Consider the following 23,606-nt stretch of genomic DNA (forward strand, 5'->3'; position numbering starts at 1 on the left):
CAGCCTGAATATCTGAGGAAATCCTGCAAAAGATAATCAAACAAGGAGCTGCAAATGCCTATAAACAAGGAAAGATATTACTAGAAGCAAACATGAGTTTGCCAAACCTTATTGTATTATTTGACAAAGTGACTAAATTAGTGTACCAGTGAAATTCTGTGGACATAGTATACTTGGAATTAAGTAAGGCATTTGACAAAGTAGACCACAACCTTTTATTATCTTCTTGGTAAGATAATAAAATATGGAATAGACAGCATACTGAAGCATTCAGTTCTTCTGAAGAAGCTTTTTGGATGAGAAGCAAAATGATTTCAATGAAAAAAGTCTTTTGAAAAGCACCTTTGGTGTAACCCCCCCTTGCTTCTATGATAAACATTCAGTTTGTTTTATTGATATAAACTGAGACATGTTAAACTTTACAGTAATCCCATATGTTGCTTGAATATTAGAAAAACACATTCAAAATTGGCAAACATTTTACAACTTTGGTTTGGTTTGAGTTTTGGTCAGGGACATATAGTAATGATTAATAGATTAAAGCCAGCATAGTAAATACCATGCTGGCTTTAATCTTGCATATATTTCTCAGTAGCAAATAAGAACCTAGTGCCTGCTATTACTGGCAGCTATTTAAATTATAATGTTAAATGATAATATTTTAATCAATCATTTAGTATTATCATTTAATATTATAGTTATTTTAACTGTTGCAACCTTTTAAAATAATAGCCATCTGAATGTTTTGTGGAAAAAATAATATTAATACTAATACTAAAACATTTATGATTCTCCTCTATAAGCCACTACTGTTCTCAAGACTCATGCATCCAAAATGTTAGACGAAGAGACTGAATTATATATTTGCACAGTCGGGCAAAATGTGAAGCTTACCACCATCAGTCTCCCTCCAACATTAAAAGGTACGGAATGAAGCCAGTGCCTGTTGTCACCAGGCAGAGTGACAAAACAGCTGCTCTAAGAGCATACAGTATATAAGGTGATGCAAAACCTAAGATATTCTGAACACAAAGCTTCAGATAGCACTATTTTTCCATGGTGAGTTTCCAACATTTGAAATCTTATTTATTTCATTGTAGGTGCTGCCTAATTCTAAACTGACTCTAAGTAACTGACAATATAATGAATACAAAAAATCAAACTATAGAATAAAAAAGATGAAATCTGATGATCCTATACAAAAACAGAGACAAAATTCCATCCAACAAGAGGTTTCATCCATCTTTACTCAAGGCTTGGGAGAACAATCAAGTGTTCAAGGCCTTACAGCCAATTGAAGATTTCAGGGCAGATCTCATTCCAGATGACAGATGCCATGACAGAAAAGGCATGCTTTCTTAGTGTTTATAGATGGCACTGTACGAAGGAACATAGAATGTGCCAAATCTTGTCAGCATATACCAACCAGGCATAAACCATGGGAAATAGGTGATCCCTCAAAACCTGTCCTTATGGCATACAGGGCAGGGGTCTGCAATCTTAAACACTCAAAGAGCCATTTGGACCCATTTTCTACTGAAAAGAAAACACTGGGAGCCACAAAACGTGGGTGGGCATGACCAACTCAACATCATTTCCACCCAGTCACATGACCTGCCCCAGCCATGCCTACCCAGGTTTTGTGGCTCCCAGCGAAATGATTCCCCCCATCTCTCTTTTCTGTTTTTCTCTCCCTCTCACTTCCTCTCTCCATTTTTCTTTCTTTTTTTCTCTCTCTCTCCTTTTCTCTCAATTTTTTTCATCTTTTCCCTTTCTCATTTCTCTATCCCTCTCCCCTTCTCTCTCATTTGTTTCTCTCTTTCATCTTTCATTCTCTCCATCATTTTCTCATTTCAATTTTTCTCCCCTTTTCTCTCCCTCATTTTTCTCTCCCTTTCTCTCCCTTTCTCTCCCTTTCATTTGTTTTTCTCTTTTTCCTCCCCCACTCTCCCCCACTCTTTCTTTCTCTCTGTTTCCCTCTCTTTTACCTCTCTCTCATTTTCCCTCCAGTTCTCTCCCATTTCTCTCCCCCTCTCTCCTTTCTCGCTCATTCGTTTCTCTCTCTTTTTCATCTGGCTCATTCTTGCCCTCCATAATTTGCTCATTTTTCTTTCTTTCTTTTTCTCCCCTTCTCTCTGTCTCAACTCTCTCTCTCTTCTCCCTCTCTTTCCTTCCCTCTCCCACCCTCTCTCATGTGTGTGTATGCTCCCTCTTGAACCGTTTCCAAAAACAGGCAAAAGTTGGGGTTTTTCCCCTGATATTCTTTCTTCTTCTTTGGTTGCTTTTTACTATATGATTTAAAATCAAGAGTCATTTCAGATTTCCAGATAAATGAAGCTAGAAGGCAAGGGTGATGACAGGGATGGAGACTCACTATGAACAAGAGGGAAGCACCCCTGTACTTGCCTCTTATCTCACAGAAGCTTTTTCTGGTGCTTCTTAGATTTGCTTGCACCTCGGAGGCTCAGGGATATGCACAACTTGCTCTCCGTCCTGTGACGTGGCCCAACCGAGCTGCAGCATATGCTCTGTATTGTAATGGCCTCCAGGAGGAGGAGGGGACAGGGTGTCCCACATTGTGAAGAGCGTGCTTAATCTAACTGCTGTTCACAGTGCCTTGCCACACAGTTAAATGAGCTGCAGAAGGAGGAGAGGATTCAGTCTCCCCTATTGTGAAGCATGCTTTCGCTGTGCAGTGCATGGCGCTGCAAGAGCAGCGAGCAGGCCATGCAGGGGGTGGTATTTGGTCTTCCCTTGCCAGATGCCAAAGGAAAGCCAGCCAGGCTTCTCCTTTCCTCCTACCTTTCCCCCTGTTCCCTTCAACCCACTCAATCCTACTTTGGGACATAGGAGTGCACGCTGGAAACGTGTGTTGGGACGATGTCGGAGCATATGTTCTGACCCTCTGGTGATTGCCCTCAACTCTCTGCACTCCTCAAGGCCCTGAGGAGTTGTAAGCAGCAGAGGTGGGTTTTGACTGGTATGAACCGGTACCGATGGACCGGTAGTGGAAATCATTCATACCTTACCATACCATTGCCGATGGCGGCATGGCCATGCCCAAGTACCAATACAGTGAGTCCCCTGGCCTGTCTCTGCTCACTCCCCCCACCCACCCAGTCACCGCTTGCTTGTTCGTCCCACCAGTCTGCACCATGCTTGCCTCGCCCATCCACTTCCTTTACCCACCCACCCAGCAGGGCTGCAGCTGGCAGGCCAAAGGGGTGTCGGTGATGAGCGGTAAGGGAAGCAAGGGCCAGCCAGCATCCCTGCCTAAATGCAAAAGGCCTTTGGAAGCTGTGGCTGCCTCCTCTTGCTGCAGAATTGGGATCACACTGTCTTTCCTGGCTTTCAGCTTCTCTTGTCCAATTATCTTCTCCTGCCCCCCCCCCCCCCGCACAGTCTCAGTTGCTGCTTGGAAGGGGGGGAGATTTCTGGTTTTACAAGGCTGAGAGGAAAAAGGAAATGATGAACAGGCTCCCCAAGGCTGCCCACCCCTTGGTGTTTTGCAACCAAATTCTCCACCCCCCACAAACAGAGGACTCCCCTCCCATCTGAATACTGCATGGCAGAGCAGGTTGGGCCCATAATTAGGGAACGTGTGGGGGAGAGGCTGTGAATGGAGGGAGAAGAAAATTTTTTGGATTCTCTCTGCTGGAACACTTAGCGTTCAATGCTGTGGCAGAGAGAAGTTGAAATTTTCCTCCTCCATTCACAGAGGAGTTACTGCTCCCTTTATGGACCCACCTGCCCCCTCCATCTTGGGGGTTGAAGTACCTGAAAGTGAGAAGAAAGCTGCCACAGCTCCCTTCCAAACAGGCTCCCAGTCCCTTCCCTTCCCTTTCTTTCTTTCAGCAGCAGGAGAAGAGAAACTGTTCCAGTACAGCTGCACCCGAGCTGGTGGAGTGCCCGTAACCACCCATCCATCACCAGGGAGACAGCCAATGGAGGTGAGCTGCATGGTTGCTCTGAGTAGGTGGGCAATCCACCAGCTTGATGCAGCTGGACCAGAGCACTTTCTCTTTTCCTGCTGCAACTGCCAAAAGAAAGAAAGAAGGGAAGGGACTGGGAGTCTGCTTGGAAGGGAGCTGTGGCAGCCTGCCTGTCCCTTTCAGGTACTTTTACCCCTGGGAGGTAGGGGGCCAGGGGAAGGCATAAAGGGAGCAGCTCCTCCTCTGTGAATGGAGGGGGGGAAGTTCAGTTTCTCTCTGCTATAGCATTCAACGCTATGTGCTGCAGCAGAGAGAATCTGAACTTTTTTCCTCTCCCTCCGTTCACACAGAGCTGCTGCAGCCTCTCCCCCAGATGTTTCCTAGTTATGGGCCCAGCCTGCTCTGCCATGCAGTATTCAGGTAGGTGGGAGTCTTCTGTTTGGGGGGGAAGAATTTGGTTGTAAAAACACCAAGGGGTGGGCAGCCTTGAAGGGCTTGTTCATTATTCCCCTTTTCCTCTCAGCCCTGCAAAGCCAGAAATCTCCCCCCTCCAAGCAGCAACTGAGACTGTGTAGGAGGGAGGAGGGGGGCAGGAGAAGATAATTAGACAAGAGGAGCTGAAAGACAGGAAAGATAGAGCGATCCCAATTCTGCAGCAAGAGGAGTTTCTGCAAAAGAGAGGGGGAGGCAGCTGCAGCTTCCAAACGCCTTTTGCTTTTAGCCATAATTGCCATCAGAGCAGATGTTGGGGGGGAGGAGGAAAGAGGTCCAAGAAGCCCAGCACCCCAAAGAGGTCCGTGCAGATGGGATGATGGGTGAAGAGGAGAAACGGAGGAGAAGCGGAGGGGATTCCCTTGATCATCTTCGTTTGCTCCCCTCCCTGGAGGGAAGACCAACAGGAGGCGCTTTTGGGGGTGGGGTGAGGAGTGGGCTGCATAGTCTTGGGCTGCACCCTCTTTTTTAAAAAAATTGGTTGAAGTTGGGCCCCCATACCTCTTGCAGTTCTGCTTGGCTGTCCACAATAGATTGCCAGGAAAAAGAAAAGAAAAAGCAGGGAGGGAAGTCTGAAGGACGGTGCTCTTAAATTGCTTAAGAAAGGAAGATCCATCTGGGGAACAACTCTTGGGTCCATTTTCTTTTATTTATTTATTTATTTTAATTAAAGTTTTTTATTTTTTCATTTTCATAACACATAACCACATGTATAATGTTACATAACCAACATTATTTTATATTATTAAATATTAACAATTCATCTTTACCATCAACTCCCAAAAATGATTATTTGTTCCTCTGCTCTCCATACACCATATTACTCTGTCCATCACTTTCTTCTCCCTCTCTCCTCCTCCCCCCTACCTCCTTTCTACCCTCTGTCATTCTTCTCTTCTCTACTTCCCCTTCCTCTCTCCCCTTTCCACTCCTTTCTCTCCTCCTATTTCCTCTCTACCCTCTCTCCTTACCCTCTCTTCTTCCCTCTCTTCTTCCCTTATCTCTCCCCTATCTTCCACACACTCCCTCTTATCCTCTGAGCAAGCTCCATTTTATGTTGATGGTATTTATAATTTCATATCAATAAACCTCTTTAATTTTAACATCTTTTTTTAAGCAATGAAGGAAAAAAAGTATACATATATAACAATTATATTTTAACCCCCCCCCCACTTATTTTAGTCTGGAATGTGGACCTGATTACAATTCCCAGCTATTCTCATCATAATATTGTATAGTTATATATCATTACCCATCCCAAATTTTAATCTGTCTTTATATTCTCCTTATAAGTATATTTCATGTTCCCCCTCCATTTTTCCATATCTTAACAGTTTATATTTGATTGTCTTTAAATAACAATCCCTGCTGCTCAATGTTCATTACAATTCCATTGATCTGCTACGTAAAATAACAAGCAATACATACTTCACTTTGTCCATCTTCTTAAGAATTCTATATGCATTCATATTTCATATATTTTAACTTATATTTAATTATCTTTCCATTATCATATTCAATCAATTAATAACTCAGTTTAATTCATCATGTAAAAGAATATTTCATATATTTTAACTTATATTTAATTATCTTTCCATTATCCTGTTCAATCAGTTAGCAACTCAGTTTAATTATCATGTTAAGATGTAAACCACATGCCTAACTTTATAATCTCCCCATAACAATTTCTAAATATCAGATTTTTCCCTTACAAGTCTTTTGTCCCAATTCTGTATTCCTGTCATCTCCCTTTTCTTTGATGGGACATGTCCACCCTTTTCAATTTTCCCCAAGCTACTGTCAAGCCCAGTGGAATCTTTATCTTCTTTTTATTTCCCTTTGTTAGGACATACCCCCCCCCTCTTCAGTTTTCCTTGTGAAAATCTTTTTTCTGCTTTTTATTTCCCTTTATTGGGACATCTCTTCCCTTTTCAATTTTCCCTATGTTGCAATCAAGCCCAGTGAAATCTTTTATTTGCTTATTATTTTCCACCATTTCTACCATTTCATTACCCTCCCCATCTTTAATTTCCTGCTTCTCCTCAGATTCTGGCTTCAAAATTCTGTTTAAACTTAATTTTAACGATTTATGTATATTTTTTATCATTTCATGGAACTCTTCAAATTCTAATCTTTCCATAATGTCCAGTACCAAAGTTACAGTTAGTTATACTGTTGATTATAATTTCACAATTCCAGTCCAACTTATATTCTAGTTCAGTTAAAACAGAGAGACTCTGGTCCAGATGTATATTTTGGTTCAGCTAACATAGAGAGGAAGAGAAGGGAGGGACATCTTAATCACTTCACTTTCTTTGTTCTTTGTTCTTTCCTCCGGCAAATGCTTCACTGATAGTTTCCAGCAATACAGCTTGATATTTTTAAATCCAGTTTTAAATCCAGGCTAGTGCTTTTTCTTGATTTTTTTCTCGTTACATTCCACCTCTCATTGATTAGAGTTGTTTAAAATATGTTTTAATTAGAACAAACTCAGATAGGCTTGGACAAAGCAAATCTCCTTGGTATGCTTTTAACTTTCATTTCTCCTCCCCCTCCTGCTTTTTCCAGATTCTGATTTATGTCTGTTGGTTAATTAAATCTTCTTTCCAAGCTTCTTTCCAAAGTTTCTTTCCAAACTTTGCATCCCCTTCATCGCTCAAACAAGATTAGAGTGTAAGGGAGAAAATAGTTAAGATGTATTAAAAACAAGATAAAATTTTAAAAGAGATGGTGAATATCACAACAACATCACTGAAAGCCGGGAAAAAGATAACTGTAAATCCAGCAGCAAAGGTATTGACTGCTTCTCCAGCATCACAAAGGTCAACAGAAGGAATGGCTACAATGGAAAAATCAGATTCCGGATCGAATATCCAAAATGTGCAGGCAGCATTGCTAACCATCCAAGAAATTGCTAACCATCCAAGACCAAGCTTCAAGAGGCAGTAGCTAAAAACCATAGTGAATTTAAAATGGACATGAATGAAATGAAAATAGAGATGAGTGAAATGAAAAATGAAGTTAAAAATGACATACAGAAATTAGATGATAAAGTGGGAATAATACAACTAACACTGGGAAAAAATGAACAGTCAATAAAAGCAGTAGAAAAAAGAACAGAACAAACAGAGAAGAAATAGACTTAGTTGAACAGCAGATGAAAACATCAACCAAAAACTTAGAAGACTCCCTCATCCACCTGGAAATGGATCGTACAGCATTTTATCTCTGATTCCAGAACGTAACAGAGGCAGAGGAAGATTTTCAAATGATAATGTCGGAATTAATAGCAGAGATGTTACAAAGAGACAAGCATGAGATCCTAAATGAATTGGATGATATATACAGGATAAGCACTAATGATGCCAGAAGACATCGATTGCCTAGAGAAGTACACATTAGATTCACGAGGAAAAAACTGAGAGATATAATTTATAGAATAACAAGAGACAAGACGATGGTGTACAAAGGGAAAGAGATACAAACCCTGAAACAAATCCCATGAAGAGTGAGGGAGCAATGGAGAGACTATCGATTTCTGGTGACACAACTGATTAAATGAGATATACTATTTAGGTGGTTGGTACCTGAAGGGATGCTGGTAACTTGGCAGGAGAAAAGGATTAAAGTTGACAATCTAGAGAAGGCACAAGATTTATATGAGCAACTAGTAGGCCCGGAAGAGGAACAGAGCAGTAAGGAGGAGTTGGAATATAGAAGCCAGGAAGAACAACAACAGAGAACAACGAAAGGAGAACAAGGAGAAAGTAGTAGGGAGGAGAAAGAGGAACAGAGAGAGGAGAAAATGAGACCAAAAACAAGGAGCCGAAAAAGAAACTAGAGTTAATTAAAAATAAAGACAGGCAGAGAATTAGGAGGATGGAAGAAGAAATCCAATTATTGTCAGTAAATATTAACGGTTTAAATTTGCCAACAAAAAAAAAGTGTATCTGGGCAAAATTAACAAAACAAAAGGCAGATATAATATGCTTACAGGAAACACACATTATAAAACAAGATATAAAATACCTAGAATGGCCTAAATTAGGAAAATTATATGCAGCATCAGCAGAAGAAAAGAGAAAAGGGATAGCGATATATGCTAAAGATGGGATAAAGGCAAATTTAATTTACGCAGACCCAAAGGGAGGAATATTAATGATAGAGATAGGGATAAACCAAAAATCAATACTACTGGTAGCAATATATGCCCCAAACAAAAATCAGAAGGATTTTCATAAAAAACTAAACGAAAAAAATTAGAGAAATTGCATTGAGGAATAATTGTATAATAGGAGATTATTATAATAGGAGCGCCTTTGGCCAAGACCTACAGAGCCAGGGCCTGAGGCTGATGCTCTGCAATGCAAGGTCCGCTGTTAACAAGGCCCCCCTCATCAATGAGTTGATCTCAGAGGGGGAGCCGGACCTTGCAGGGATAACGGAGACCTGGTTGGGCCACGAGGGTGGTTTACCCCTCGTGGAGATGTGCCCGCCAGGCTACCGTGCATTCCATCAGCCGCGGACCCTGGGTAAGGGTGGTGGGGTGGCGGTAATTATACGGGAGAGTCTGGAACCGAGGGAGTTCACTGTGCCACAGATATCCGGGTGTGAGTCCCTTGGTGTGAAATGGGGCCTGGGGAGGCAGTTGGGCTTGCTGATTGTATACTTGGCTCCTCGCTATTCATCAGCGGCCCTGCCTGAGCTCTTCGAGCTGATCGCGGAGACGGCGGTTAATACCCCCAAACTTGTGGTTATGGGGGACTTCAATCTGCCATCGATGGGCGAAGCATCCGAGGTGGCTCGGGAGTTCATGGCTTCCATGACAGCCATGGACCTGACCCAATTAATTCAGGGCCCCACACACGAAGGTGGGCACACACTGGACCTTGTTTTTGTCTCTGGACAGTGGACGAGTGATCTGGGAATAGGGGATTTGGTTATTACACCCCTGTCATGATCAGATCACTTATCTCTCCGGCTCGACTTCCCCGGCGCTACCCCCCACCGCGGGGAGGCGGAACCAGACTGTCCCAGATGGTTCCGCCCCAGGCGACTGATGGAACCGGATAGGTTCCAGACGGAGCTTGGGCCACTTCCTGTAGACCTGACCCGCTCCCGGACGGAGGACCTAGTAGCCACTTGGAATAGGGCAGCTGCTGGGGCCTTGGACTGGGTAGCGCCTTTGCGGCCTCTCCTGCGGCAACGAACCACCCTGGCTCCTTGGTTTACCGAGGAGCTGAGGGTGATGAAATGCCACAAGAGACGCCTAGAAAGCAGGTGGAGGTCCTCACGCTCCGAATCTGACCGAACACAGGTAAGAGCCTATTTATGGACCTACCTTGTGGCACTGAGAGCGGCCAAACGTAGACACTGTGCCGCTCTTATTGCGTCCGCAGGTAACCGCCCTGCCGCCCTGTTTCGGGTGACCCGCTCCCTCTTATCACAGAGGCCGTGGGAAGCCCCTTTGCAGGGTAGAGCAGAGGAGTTTGGGGAATATCTGCAGGACAAAATCGCTCAGATCCGGAGTGGATGGGCCCCCTTCAGTGGACCAGGGGAGACGTCGGAATCAAGTCTTGAGGCACCATGCTGGGAGGAGTTTGACTCTGTTGCCCCTGAGGATTTGGACAGGTTACGTGGGCGACTGCGAGCCACTACATGTTTATTGGACCTGTGCCCCTCCTGGCTTGTACTGGCATCCTTGGAGGTTACACAAGGCTGGCTCCTGGGTCTTGTGAACGCTTCATTGGAGGAGGGGTCCTTGCCGGTCGCCTTGAAAGAGGCGGTGGTGAGGCCCCTACTCAAGAAGCCTTCCCTGGACCCGGCAGAGCTAGCTAATTATCGTCCCGTCTCCAACCTTCCCTTTTTAGCGAAGGTTGTAGAGAGTGTGGTGGCACAACAGCTCCCACGTCACCTGGAGGAAACCGACTATCTAGACCCGCGCCAGTCCGGCTTCCGGCCCGGTCACAGCACGGAGACGGCCTTGGTCACGTTGGTGGATGATCTCTGGAGGGCCAGAGATAGGGGTTGTTCCTCTATCCTGGTCCTATTAGACCTATCAGCGGCCTTCGATACCATCGACCATGATATCCTATTGCGCCGGCTGGAGGGGATGGGAGTGGGGGGCACCGTTTTGCGGTGGTTCTGCTCCTACCTCTCCGACCAGACGCAATGTGTGTTGGCAGGGGAGCAGAGGTCGACCCTGAGGCCACTCACTTGTGGGATGCCGCAGGGGTCGGTCCTCTCACCCCTCCTGTTCAACACATACATGAAGCCGCTGGGTGAGATCATCCGTGGTTTTGGGGTTGGATACCATCTGTACGCTGATGACACACAGCTGTACATTTTCACCCCAAACCACCCCAACGAGGCCGTCGAAATGATGTCCCGGTGCTTGGAAGCCGTTCGGGTCTGGATGGGGGACAACAGACTCAGACTCAACCCTTCCAAGACTGAGTGGCTGTGGCTACCGGCGTCCCGGTTCAACCAGTGGATCCCATCGCTGGCCATAGGGGGCGAACAACTGCCCCCCGTGGAACGGGCGCGCAATTTGGGCATCCTCCTTGATGCCCGGCTGTCGATGGATGACCATGTGGCAGCCGTGGCAAGGGAGCGTTCCACCAGGTTCGCCTGGTGCGCCAATTGCGCCCCCTATTGGATTGGGACGCCTTACGCACAGTCACTCATGCGCTGGTGACGTCTCGCCTGGACTACTGCAACGCTCTCTACATGGGGCTCCCCTTGAGATGCACCCGAAGACTACAGCTAGTTCAGAATGCAGCCGCGCAGGCTATTATGGGGAGGACAAGATACTCCCATATAACACCACTCCTGCGCGAGCTGCACTGGCTGCCTGTGGTTTTTCGGGTGCGTTTCAAGGTGTTGGTTACTATCTTCAAAGCGCTCCATGGCACAGGACCTAGTTACCTGCGGGATCGCATCTCACCTCACACATCCCTGCGACCAATCCGCTCCCACAGGGAGGGACTCCTCCGGGTGCCGTCCACCAAGCAGTGTCAACGGGCGGCGCCCAGGAGTAGAGCCTTCTCTGTGATGGGCCCAACCCTCTGGAATGACCTCCCCCCCCCCGATATTAGAACTACTACCGACCTCCGCTCCTTCCGACAGAAGCTCAAGACCCACCTGTTCCAATTAGCTGGCTTAACTGATTTATAGTCCCACTTTTAACCTCCTGGCAAACATCTTATTGGGTAGTTTTTAAGGGTAATTTTAATGTTTATTTGTATTTTAATTTAAATATTGTACAGTGCATATCCCTCCTCCTCCGTTTACCTATTTATATATTTAAGTATATCTATATTCTGTATTCTTACTGTTTTAATATGACTGTACACCACCCCGAGTCCTGTTTAGGAAGGGGTGCGGTTTATAAATTAAAGATTATTATTATTATTATTATTATTATTATTATTATTATTATTATTATTATTATTATTATTATTATTATTATTATTATTATTATTATTATTATTATTATTATTATTATGCCATAGTGGACAGTAAAAAAAATTACATAAGTGACAAAAAAGCTAAAATTTTAAAAAAGTACTACCAACAACTTGCTTGAGATGATGGAGGAGCTAAATTTAATACATATTTGGAGAAAAATGAAACCAGAAAAAAATTTTTTTTACCTTTTACTCCAATCCACATCAATCCTGGTCACGGATTGATATGGCATGGATGAATGGGGAAATTGGGGCAGAAATACATACAATTGAAATATTACCAAATACATGGGCAGATCACAACCCCATTAAAATAATTTGGGAAGGAAAAAAAACTAGACGAAGATGGATGTTAAATTTGCAAATATTAAAAAAAAAGAATTTATTCAAAAATGTAGAAATGAATTGGAGTTATTCCTTAAGGAAAACACAAAAGAACAGACATCTATACAAAATCTATGGGACACCATGAAAGCTTATTTCCCGCGGAATTTTGATAGCAAAAAGAAAAAGTATTCAGCAAAAAGATAAATGGGCACAACAAAAGAAATTAGAGGAGTAAATTAAAAATTTAGAAATAGAATTACAAAATAAGCCACAGAATGACAAAATTAGAAAGGATTGGATGTTAGCAAAACATAAATTAAATATATCAGACCAGGAAGAAATGGTAAAGGGCCTAAAACTAACAAAATAAAACTTCTTTGAGCAAGCAAATAAACCGGGGAGGTGGTTGTCATACAGATTGAGAGAAAAGAGAGAAAAAAGATTAATATATCAACTTCAAGAGGAAACTGGTGAATTACAACATATAATGGTAGGGAATAAAAAGTTTGCATACAAGTACTTTGAGAATCTGTATAAAGGGGAACATGTAGATGAAAAACAAATAAAAGAATATCTGAACGGAGAAGAAACACCATAATAACAGAAGACATGAAAGAAATGTTGTCAAAAAAAATAACAAAACTAGAATTGAAACAGGCGATCCAAAAACAGAAAAATAATAAAACTCCAGGCGCAGATGGATTTCCAGCAGAATGGCATAAAATAATAGATGAATTGAACGAATTGATAGAACCCTTGATGTTGGAGATGTATAATGAAGCACTGATGAAAGCAAAAATACCGGATTCATGGAGGGAAGCACATATTACATTAATATTAAAAGAAGGTACAGATAAAAAAAAGATTCAAAACTGTGGGCCAGCGATGGCGAACCTTTTTTGGCTCATGTGCCACAAGTGGGGGGAGCGCAGGGGGTTTGTGTGCAGGTGTGCCGCACCCATAATGCAATGCGCGACCCCCAGTGCGCATGCGCGCACAACGCGCGACCCCCCCATTTTTACATGCTTTTTTTGCCCTCCCAAGGCTCCAGAGGCTTTATAGGAGACTGGGCAGGGCAAAAAGAGCCTCCCTGCCCCCCCGGAGGCTCCCAGGAGCCTTCAGGGACCATCTGGAGGCTTCCCTGAAGCCTTCGGAACGCTTAAAACCACCCTCCGAGCAAACCGGACTTCCGGTTTGCTCGGAGGGTCGTTTTAAGCGCTCCAAAGGCATCAGGGAAGCCTCTGGACAGTCCCTGAAGCCTTCGGAGCGCTTAAAACGACCCTCCAAGCAAACCGGAAGTCACTTCTGGTTTGCTCGGAGGGTGGTTTTAAGCATTCTGAAGGAAGCTTAATGGCTTTTAAAAAGGTGAAGTCAGCTGGCCAGCACGCGCATGCGCGCTGGCCAGCTGACAGGGCAGCGCCTCGCGTGCCCTGACAAATGGCTCCGTGTGCCACTTGTGGCACGCGAGCCATAGGTTCGCCATCACTGCTGTAGGCCAATCTCCTTGTTAAATGCCAACTATAAAATATTCACAACAATAATAGCGGAGAGATTGAAAAATCTATTAAATGACTATATACATCCAGACCAAAATGGATTTCTCCCAACAAGACAAATTCGGAATAATACCAGAATAGTAGCAAATATCTTGGAGTACTATGAGGCACATCCAGAGAAACAAGTGGCACTTGTTTTTCTGGATGCACAGAAGGCATTTGACAATTTAAATTGGGAATTCATGAGGCAACAAATTAAGAAAATGAAATTAGGGGACCAATTTGAAAGATTAATAGAAACGATATACTCTAACTAAGAGGCAAATATATTATTAAATGGGGAAAGTACAGAGACCTTTAAAATAATGAAAGGAGTAAGGCAGGGTTGCCCACTATCACCTCTGCTCTTTATCGTGAAGCTTAAAAGTCTGCGTAAGAATTAGACAAAATTCAGAGATAAGAGGAACTAAAATTAAAAGAGAGGAGTATAAAATTCAGGCCTTTGCAGATGATTTGGTTGTCAGCGTTTCAAATATCATGCAGAATTAAATCAGAGTCCAAGGCAGAGCTATCCTTAAAGTTCCAATTTAATAAGACAGACATGTTGACACATCTGTGGAATCCCAAATCTAAAAGCTTCCTGGGATTCCACCCAGTTGAAAGTTCATGATCTTATCCCCACACCCATAAATCCATCACATGGTCCAATCTTCTTCAGCCACGCTGGCATCTCCACCCAGCTGGTTCCGGTCAGGTGCAGAGGTGCGGAAACAAAAGATGACCTTGGGTTTCTAGAAAGGAATGACAACAACACGTTCCACAATTCTACACCTTTCTATTCCCCCTCCCAATTACTACACTAATGAAACAGCATAATGAAATAATAGAGAGTGTGGCAGGCCAAAGATCATAAAAAGGAATATAACAGCAGGCCTGACAGGCGGCCTCTCCTCAGAAGAAAAATGTTTCCTGAAAAGAGAATAACATAAAAGTTAACATAACAATATTAACCACCTCTCCCCCTCCCCACCACGGGGACCCTTTGCCTTATCGGGAAACTTCTCATGGAATTGTTTTACTAACTTCTCCACTTTTAGATTCCAGCTTTTCACCCAAGTAGCTTCAGACAAAGGGTAACCCTTCCAATGCACTAAATACTGTAAGCCACCCCTATTCAGTCTGGAATCTATGATTTTTTCCACCTCAGATTGTGTTTCCCCTTCTATCACTACAGGAGGGGAGAAAGCTTGGGTGGATGTTCTTATGCTGGATCCAATTACTGGCTTCAACAAGCTACAATGAAATTCTGGGTCAATTTTCCTTAGACTTCTGGGTAGACTGAGTTGAACTGGAACTGGGTTAACTATCTTCACTATTGGGACCTAGAAATTTTGGACCAAATTTCTTGCTTGGCATTCCTAATTTCATGTATTTGGTAGATACAAAAACTTTGTCCCCATGAAAGGGGTTTTGGAGTGAGCAGTGTTTATCAGCTTGCTTCTTGTAGGCTTCTGCCGCATCTGCTAGAGCTTTCTTCATATTCTCCCATCCTTTCTTTAGCGTGTCCATCCATCCATTCATGGAGGAGGGAGGTTCTCTAGGCAGCTCAGTCATGGCAACAAATTCCATGCCACTGGTAATCTGAAAAACCATTAATCCTGTGCTGCTGTGAACTGCATTGTTGTATGCCACTTCGGTGAAGGGTAGCAAGTCCGACCAGTTGTCTTGTTGATAGTCCACATAACACCAGGTGTATTGTTCCACCACCAATCTGTCTTTAACTCAGTTGCAGGGTAATGAGTCATTTCATTTATCGCTTTTTGGAAGGAGTAATTATCTCCACTCCAGTCCTCCAGTCCATTGCAGCTTTCACTAGTGAAGGTGTGTGTGTGATTGACTCACGTTTGGGTGAAGAGGTTGGTCTGGGATTCCAAACATCTTGTCTCTTCCAATTGTGTGTAGAATCTTTCCCCCACTGCATTCTTCCAGATGCTATAATTTTTCAAACAGAAACTCCTTTGTACTTTGAAGATTTGCAGAGAAGCATCTCTTCTCAGCTTCTTACTCAAAAGGCTTTCTCATTATTGTTCACTGATATTTTATGCTGACCCAGTGAGTGTTGGGAAATCAGCACCCCTCACCAGCCCCCATGCTGGGGTGCTGGTGATTTATTTTAAAGAGAGATTTGGGATAATGTCAGCATTCCAAATATCATGCAGAATTAAATCAGAGTCCAAGGCAGAGCTATCCTTAAAGTTCCAATTTAATAAGACAGACATATTGGCACATCTGTGGAATCCCAAATCTAAAAGCTTTCTGGAATTCCACCCAGTTGAAAGTTCATGATCTTATCCCCACACCATAAATCCACCACATGGTCGAATCTTCTTCAGCCACGCTGGCATCTCGACCCAGCTGGTTCCGGTCAGGTGAGGAGGTGCGGAGACAAAAGATGACCTTGGGCTTCTAGAAAGGAATGACAACAACACATTCCACAATTCAATTCCTTTCTATTCCCCCTCCCAATTACTACACTAATGAAACAGCATAATGAAATAATAGAGAGTGTGGCAGGCCAAAGATCCTAAAAAGGAATATAACTGCAGGCCTGACATTGGCATTCATTATAGAAGATCCGCTAGAAACAGGAAATTGTTTAATGCGAGAATTAGAAAAATATGGAGATGTAGCAGGGTTAAAGATTAATAGAGAAAAGACTAAAATGATAACTAAAAATTTGAAGGAAGAACAAAATAAAGAATTAGAAAGAATAATAGGACTGCAAGTGACAAATAAAGTTAAATATCTTGGAATATGGCTAACTGCAAAGTGCTCAGCTATAAAAGAAAATAATTATACAAAATTAATGCAACAAATAAAAAAAGATCTAGAGTTATAGGGGAAATTACAACTATCATTAATAGGGAAAATAGCAGCGCTTAAAATGAATGTATTACCAAGGTTATTATACTTATTTCAAACAATCCCCATAAAATTAGAATTTTTTTATTATATTGAACAAGATTATATTAAAATTTATATGGCAAGGGAAGGAAGCCAGGATAAAGTTGAAAGCTCTATAGGATGACAGAAGCAGAGGTGGTATGGGACTCCCTGAGTGGGAGCTTTATTACAAAGCAGCAGCATTAACATGGAGTAAGGATTGGATAAATTTAAAAAATAAAAGAATACTAACATTAGAGGGCCATGATTTGCAAACGGGATGGCACTTTTTCCTATGGGAAGAGGATAAAAAGAAACAAAAACACTTTAATAGACACTATATTAGAGATGCACTGATACAGGTCTGGAATAAAATTAGAGAAAAATACTACATGAAAATACCGACATGGCTTTCCATAATGGAAGCCATGACACATCCCAATACACTAGATCTATCGAAAATGGTTAGATGTAGTGAAATTTTAGACATCCAAGTAAATTTGAAAACAAATCAGAAATTAAAGGAGCAAAATATAAATATAGACTGGTGGCCGTACCTTCAACTACAATCGAGATACAAAAAAGATGTAAAAGAATATGGAATATACACAGAACTACAACAAATAGATAAAATTTTAATTGGCCAGGAAAATAGATTCATAACAAAAATTTACAAATATTTATTAGAAGTAACATTAGAAGAAGAAAAAGTTAAAGGTTGCATGATAGCGTGAGCCAAAAACTTTGGACACAATACAGATCTAGTCGATTGGGAAAGAATTTGGAACACAAATTATAAATTAACACGATCAGTAGCACTCAAATAAATTATGTATAAAATGTTTTATCGTTGGCATTTACCACCAATGAGATTGGCTAAAATGTACCCAAACATGAATCCAACCTGCTGGAAGTGTAAAAAAATACAAGGGACTTTCTATCACATATGGTGGACCTGCCCGGAAACTCAAAAATATTGGACAAAAAATTGGAAATGGGTGCAAGAAATTACAGGAGAACAAATAAAATAGGAACCCGAACTCTTTCTGCTGGGAATAATCAAAGGGAAATATACAAAGAAAATTAAGTACATATTAACACATCTGCTGACCACAGCTAGAATAGTGTTTGCCCAATGCTGGAAACAAAATAATATCCCCTCGGACGAAGTAGTGATACAAAAAACTTTGGATTGTGCAGAGATGGACAAATTAACACTAAAATTAAAAGACAAAGAAGAGTCGGAATATTATGAAATTTGGAACAATTGGTATAAATATATATAAAGAGAATTGTGTATAAAGGTTTATAAACATAGAAGCGAAATAATATTTACATGTACAGGCATGATGACATAATAATGTTGACTGTAAGGTGTTGTAGAAGGAAAAAAATAATAAAAAAAGAAAAAAAAGATATATTAATTAGGACAAAACTCAAACAAAGCAAGCCTACTTGGTATGTTTTTAACTTTTGTCTTCTATTCCTTTATAGAGTTGTACATTGTCAATTAATCTCTTTTAAAAACACAATCTTTTCAAATGCAAATTCAAAGTTTGTGTTTCAGTAGGCTAGTCAATTCTCTGTATTCCTCATTTCTGTCACCAAAGATGCCATTCTTTTTGGGCTTGATTATTTTTAACCATTCTACCCCCCCCCCCCCCCGCTTTCTTTTCTTTCTGCCAAAATCACAATCTATCCGTCAATATTATTTATACTCACAAGGTTCTTTGCCTTTCCCAAATTCTGATTTATGTCAATTGGTTAATTAAATCTTATCAGGTTTCACATTCCTTTGTACACTGCTCCTGCTTAGATGCTTTGGCCAGCAGCACTCAATTTAATGGTAGCCATGTTACCATGCTACCTCCCCCAGATGCCGATTCAAAGAACTAATCTCTGACCTACAAGGAACCTGTTACCCTCCTCTAGGTCGAATGAGATACAGCTCCCTCTTCACTCCACCCACAGGGGAGTTCTGACCCAAAAGGGTCCCCGGCATTGGTTTGTGAAACAGAATTTATATGAGGCTCTTCTGAGCCCACATTTTTCCCATCTGTTTCTCTGAGGTGCTCCTGCCCACTTCCCGGGTCTGTTTTCTTTAAGGCACCCACCAGCAGACCTTCGAGTGAGTGGTGTGTGTGTGTTTTCCCCAAAAGGCCATGGGGGTGCCTATCCCTGCCTGCACATTTTCCTGCAGTGGAACAAGAGAGAGAGAATGGCGGGGAGAGAAAGAGGAAGGAGCAGTTTTCCTCTATCAGGCTTGTGCATGAGGAAGGAGAAGCTGCTTCTCTCCCCCCAAACCGGCTGGCCTGTTAATTTGAAAATGAGCAATAAAAGAGAAGCACATTTCTGTACATATCGGAAAGGAAAGGAAAACATTGAAAAGTGTTGAGGAACTGAGGGCTGTGTGTGTGACTCAGGGAATTCCAGACCGGAAACATTTTTTTGTATTCCAGTTAAATTAGAACTGATTCTTTTTGAAGGATCTGTGAAAATTTTGAAATATTGCAATAAGGCCAAGGAAAAAAAATAAAGCAGAAAGATTTAATTAAAGGAGAAGAGAAAGAATGGTAAAATATCCATTAAAGGCACTAACAGCCTTTCTAATGTGTTTTTAATTGTAGGATTGGAAATATTTGATTGACTGTATGCTTTAATGTTGAAAAAGAATAATCGTTATCAGTGTAAGCAGGGGTGTATTTTTCAAGCTTTAGTGCAGTTTGCAAAAATAATTGTAGTAAACTGAATACCACTGTAGAACATCATTTCTCTTCAAGAATGAAATTTAATGGAGAGTAAAGTAAGATTTTACACAGGCAAGAAAAAAATGTATAGAATAGGTCAGCGATGGCGAACCTTTTTTGGCTCGCATGCCATAAGTGGGGGGAGCGCAGGGGGGGTCGTGTGCAGGCATGCTGCACCCATAATGCAATGCGCAACCCCCTCAGTGCGCATGCGTGCACTACAGGCCCGACCCCCCCATTTTTGCATGATTTTTTTCGCCCTCCCCAGGCTCCAGAGGCTTTATAGGAGCATGGGGAGGGCGAAAACAGCCTCCCCGCTCCCCGGGAAGCCCTCCGGAGGCTTCAGGGACCTTCAGGAGGCTTCCCTAAAGCCTCGGAAGCAGTCAGAACAACCCTCCGAGCAAACCGGAAGTGACTCCCAGTTTGCTCGGAGGGTTGTTTTAAGCACTCTGAAGGCTTCAGGGACTGCCAAGTGGCTTTCCTGAAGCCTTTGGAGGCTCAAAACGACCCTCCGAGCAAACCGGAAGTGCGTTCCCGAACTTCCTGTTTCCCTGTAGGGCTGTTTTTTTTGCGCTCTGGAGGCTTCAGGGAAGCTCATGAAGCCTCCGGAGGGCCTCTGGGGCAGGGTGGGGGGCTCTTTTCACCCTCCCCAGGCTCCTATAAAGCCTCTGGAGCCTGGAGAGAGCGAAAAATGGCTTTAAAAAAGGGTGAACTCAGCTAGCCACCGTGCATATGCATGCTGGTCAGCTGACAGGGCAGTGCCTCTTGTGACCTGACAAATGGCTCCGCATGCCACCTGTGGCATGTGTGCCATATGTTCGCCATCACTGGAATAGGTGGTGCCTGGCTCAACTGGAAGTAACTGTGAGACGGATCTGTGAGATGGAAACTTATCAAAAAGCTCCAACCTAGAAATGAGAAATTTCTTGACAGAACAATTAGAGAAAAGGGATGCCTTCAGAAATTGTGGGTATACCATCACTGGAGGCTTTTAAGAAGAAATTTGTTCATAATAGTATAGGGCCATGATGGCGAACCTATGGCATGCGTGCCATAGGTGGCACATGGGGCCATTTGTCGGAGCACGTGAGGCGTTGCCCTGTCAGCTGGCCAGTCTTCTTTTGAGGCCATTTTTCACCCTCTGGAATCACTAGGAAGTGACTTCCGGTTTGCTCGTAGGACTGGTTTTAGTCCTCCAGAGCCTTCAGGGGCCTTCAGGATGCTTCCCTGAAGGCTCTGGAGGATGAAAAATGGTCCTACAGCCAAATGTCTGGTTTGCTCAGAGGATCGTTTTTTGCCCTCTGGAGCCTTCAGGGAAGCCTCCTGAAGGCCCCTGAAGGCTCCGGAGGCTAAAACTGGCCCTATGAGCTAACCAGAAGTCTGTTCTTGAACTTCCGGTTTGCCCATGGGGCCAGTTTTTTGCGCTCCGGAGGGCCTCTGGGAGGTGGAGGAGGTTGTTTTCCTCCTGAAGCCTCTGGAGCCTGGGGAGGGTGAAAAAAGCACACCAAAAATGGGAGGGAGTGCTGGTCATGTTTGCTGGGGTCGTGCACATAGCATTATGGGTGTGGCATGCCTGCACACGACCTCCCTGCGCTCCCCTTGCTTTTGGCACGCAAGCCACAAAAGGTTCACTCTCACTGGTATAGGATCTCATCTCATGCTTCCGCAGGGGTTGGACTAGAAAACTTCCAAGGTTCCTTCCAACTCTGTTATTCTTTATAAATCTATCCATTCAGTCGTACCAAAAGAATGGTGATAAACAATATTTGGAAATGTACATCAGGCGGTCTTCTGACAGCAAAATCTCATCTTATTGGCTAGTATCAAGGGGAAGATAACTTTGAAAATGCTTCCTCTCCCACCATAACATGCAAGACGATGCAAGGACTGGCTGGGAGGGAAGGGGCAAGGCAAAGCCGGGCGAGGTACCCCTCCATGTGAGTGACATCGAGTTGGCCATGCCCACCCAATCACATGACCATACCCACCTAGTCACACCCACCCGGTCATATGAGCACCAAGCCACACCCACAAAATAGGCCACACCCACAGAATAGGTAGTAAAAAACTTTGAAACCCATCACTTGTAAGCAGCCCTGACACCTCTGCTTCCCCCCACGGCCCCATCCATCACTGCCTGGGGAAGGCACAGGCAACAGAATAGCAAAAACATAGTTCTCACTGGGGTGAAGGAGCTGAGATTGGGGAAGGCACAGGAAGAAGAATGTAGCATGTTTCAAAGGTGGCAGCTCCTGTCTGGAGGTGCCAAACAGTGTCCCACTGCAAGAGCCGGGCCATCCAACTTGCCAATGGGGGACTTCTGTCAGGCCATCTCCCCATCCTACTTGGCTGTTGTGCTTGGCACTCAGCAGGGGAGGGGAGCGCTTCCCCATGCCACCCCCTTCTTTCTCTTGGCCCCACCAACAAGGGAGGAGGAAGGCCAGGCTTGGGGGATGGCTCCATCCTGCAAGATCCATCCCTGCTGTTCTCTCCCAGCCTTCTTTGCTAGTGGTAACAGGAAAGGTATCATGATGAAGGTGGAATGCTATTGCCATGCAAATGCAGGGGCTCTTCCCTGCCATACTAAGGCTCCAGCCAATGCCACCACCACAACAGGACAACAGGAAGCCTCAGCAGAGAGCCCAAAGAGCTGCATGCAACTCCAGAGCCTCAGGTTACCGACTCCCGATATAGGGTTAGTGTTAGTTGAGGCAAAGCACCTTTAATTTCATCCCAAAGCATTGTAGTAACCAATACATAACAAGTCATGACTGAAGGGTTTTCCAGTCAAGGAAGAGCACAACTGACACATCAGAGGGAGTTGTACACAGGTCCCCTTGGCTACAGCTTTCACCTCCTCAAGAAGGAGAAGTGCTACCCAGCCCATGACTATATATGGAAAATCCCTGGGCCAGAGGGATCTTAATAGCCACAGCCACTTGTCCTCCTCATCCAGATCTGAAATTCAATTTTGTTTACTACCGATTCTGTGGGCATGGTTGATGGGCGTGGCAGGGAAAGGATACTGCAAAATATCCACTCCCACCTCAGTCCAGGGGAAGGATATTGCAAAATCTCCATTCCCACCCCACTCCAGGGGATGGATATTGCAAAATCTGCATTGCCTCCCCACTCTAGGGGAAGGATATTGCAAAATCTCCATTCTCACCCTACTCTGGGGCCAGTCAGAGGTGGTATTTGCTGATTCTCCAAACTACTCAAAATTTCCACTATCAGTTCTCCAGAACCTGTCAGAACCTGCTGAATCTCACCCCTGATCTCAACACGCTTATTTGGCTGCCTTAAGGATGAAATTTATTATTATTTATTGTATTTCTGAACTGCACATCTCCCTCAAAGAAATACAGGAAGATTTAATTGGGCACGTAAAGGTGGAGCTCTTGCCCCACAATCAGGAGGTTGTGAGTTCGATACTAGGTTGAGGCAGATGTAGGGTTTCCTGCTTGGGCAGGGAGTTGGACTAGATGATCTGCAAGGTCCCTCCCAATTCTGTTAATTTGTTATTTATATTGAATCCCAGGTTGCAGATTTCTTCAACAGGGGTTTCATATAGATGTTAAATAGGAAGGAGTCGTCCTAGTCAACAAAATGCAATTTGGTGGTGAGAGAAGTAAGGCCCTGTGCGTAGGCAAGAAAAACCAAATGCAATTATGAAATAGGTGGTATCTGACTCAACAGCAATAACTGTGAGAGGGATCTAAGTGTCCTAGTAGACAATCACTTAAGTATGAATCAGTAGTGTCCCGCAATTGCTAATAGAGGCAGCCCTAGGTTGCATCAACAGAAGGATCGTTTCAAGATCACTTTATAACTGCACTGCTGCCACCACACTTGGAATACTGCATCCAATTCTCCACTATGATACAAAAAGATGTTGAAACCCTAGAGAGAAGAGCAACAAAAATGTTAAGGGTCTGAAGATTAAACCATCTGATGGACAATTGAGGGGACTAGATATGTCTAGTCTACAAAGAGAAGGGCAGGGGTGATTATGATAGCAATATTCTAGTACTTAAGGGGTTATCATAGAGAAGAAGAATGCATTTTGAAATATGGGTAATTTATAAGAGGTGCAAAAACTACAAGTACAAAAGTCAAAAATGGCATTATGACTTCATCCTTTTATGGTCATATGAAATCAACACATGCCTTTTATGGATGGATGGATGGATGGATGGA

At 43.4% G+C, this 23,606-nt stretch overlaps 1 protein-coding gene across 1 annotated transcript in view; it reads left to right on the forward strand.

Moving 5' to 3' along the window:
• ADCY10 (adenylate cyclase 10) overlaps positions 1-23,606 on the forward strand; it is a 219,639-nt gene that overhangs the window by 119,879 nt on the left and 76,154 nt on the right. Inside the window, exon 18 of the mRNA XM_081946448.1 lies at positions 804-923. Within this exon, the coding sequence (XP_081802574.1) occupies positions 804-923 (120 nt within the window). The remainder of the gene's footprint in view (positions 1-803; positions 924-23,606) is intronic.

This window comes from Natrix helvetica (genome assembly GCF_964273705.1).
Source record: "Natrix helvetica genome assembly, chromosome: 3".
NCBI lineage: Eukaryota > Metazoa > Chordata > Lepidosauria > Squamata > Natricidae > Natrix > Natrix helvetica.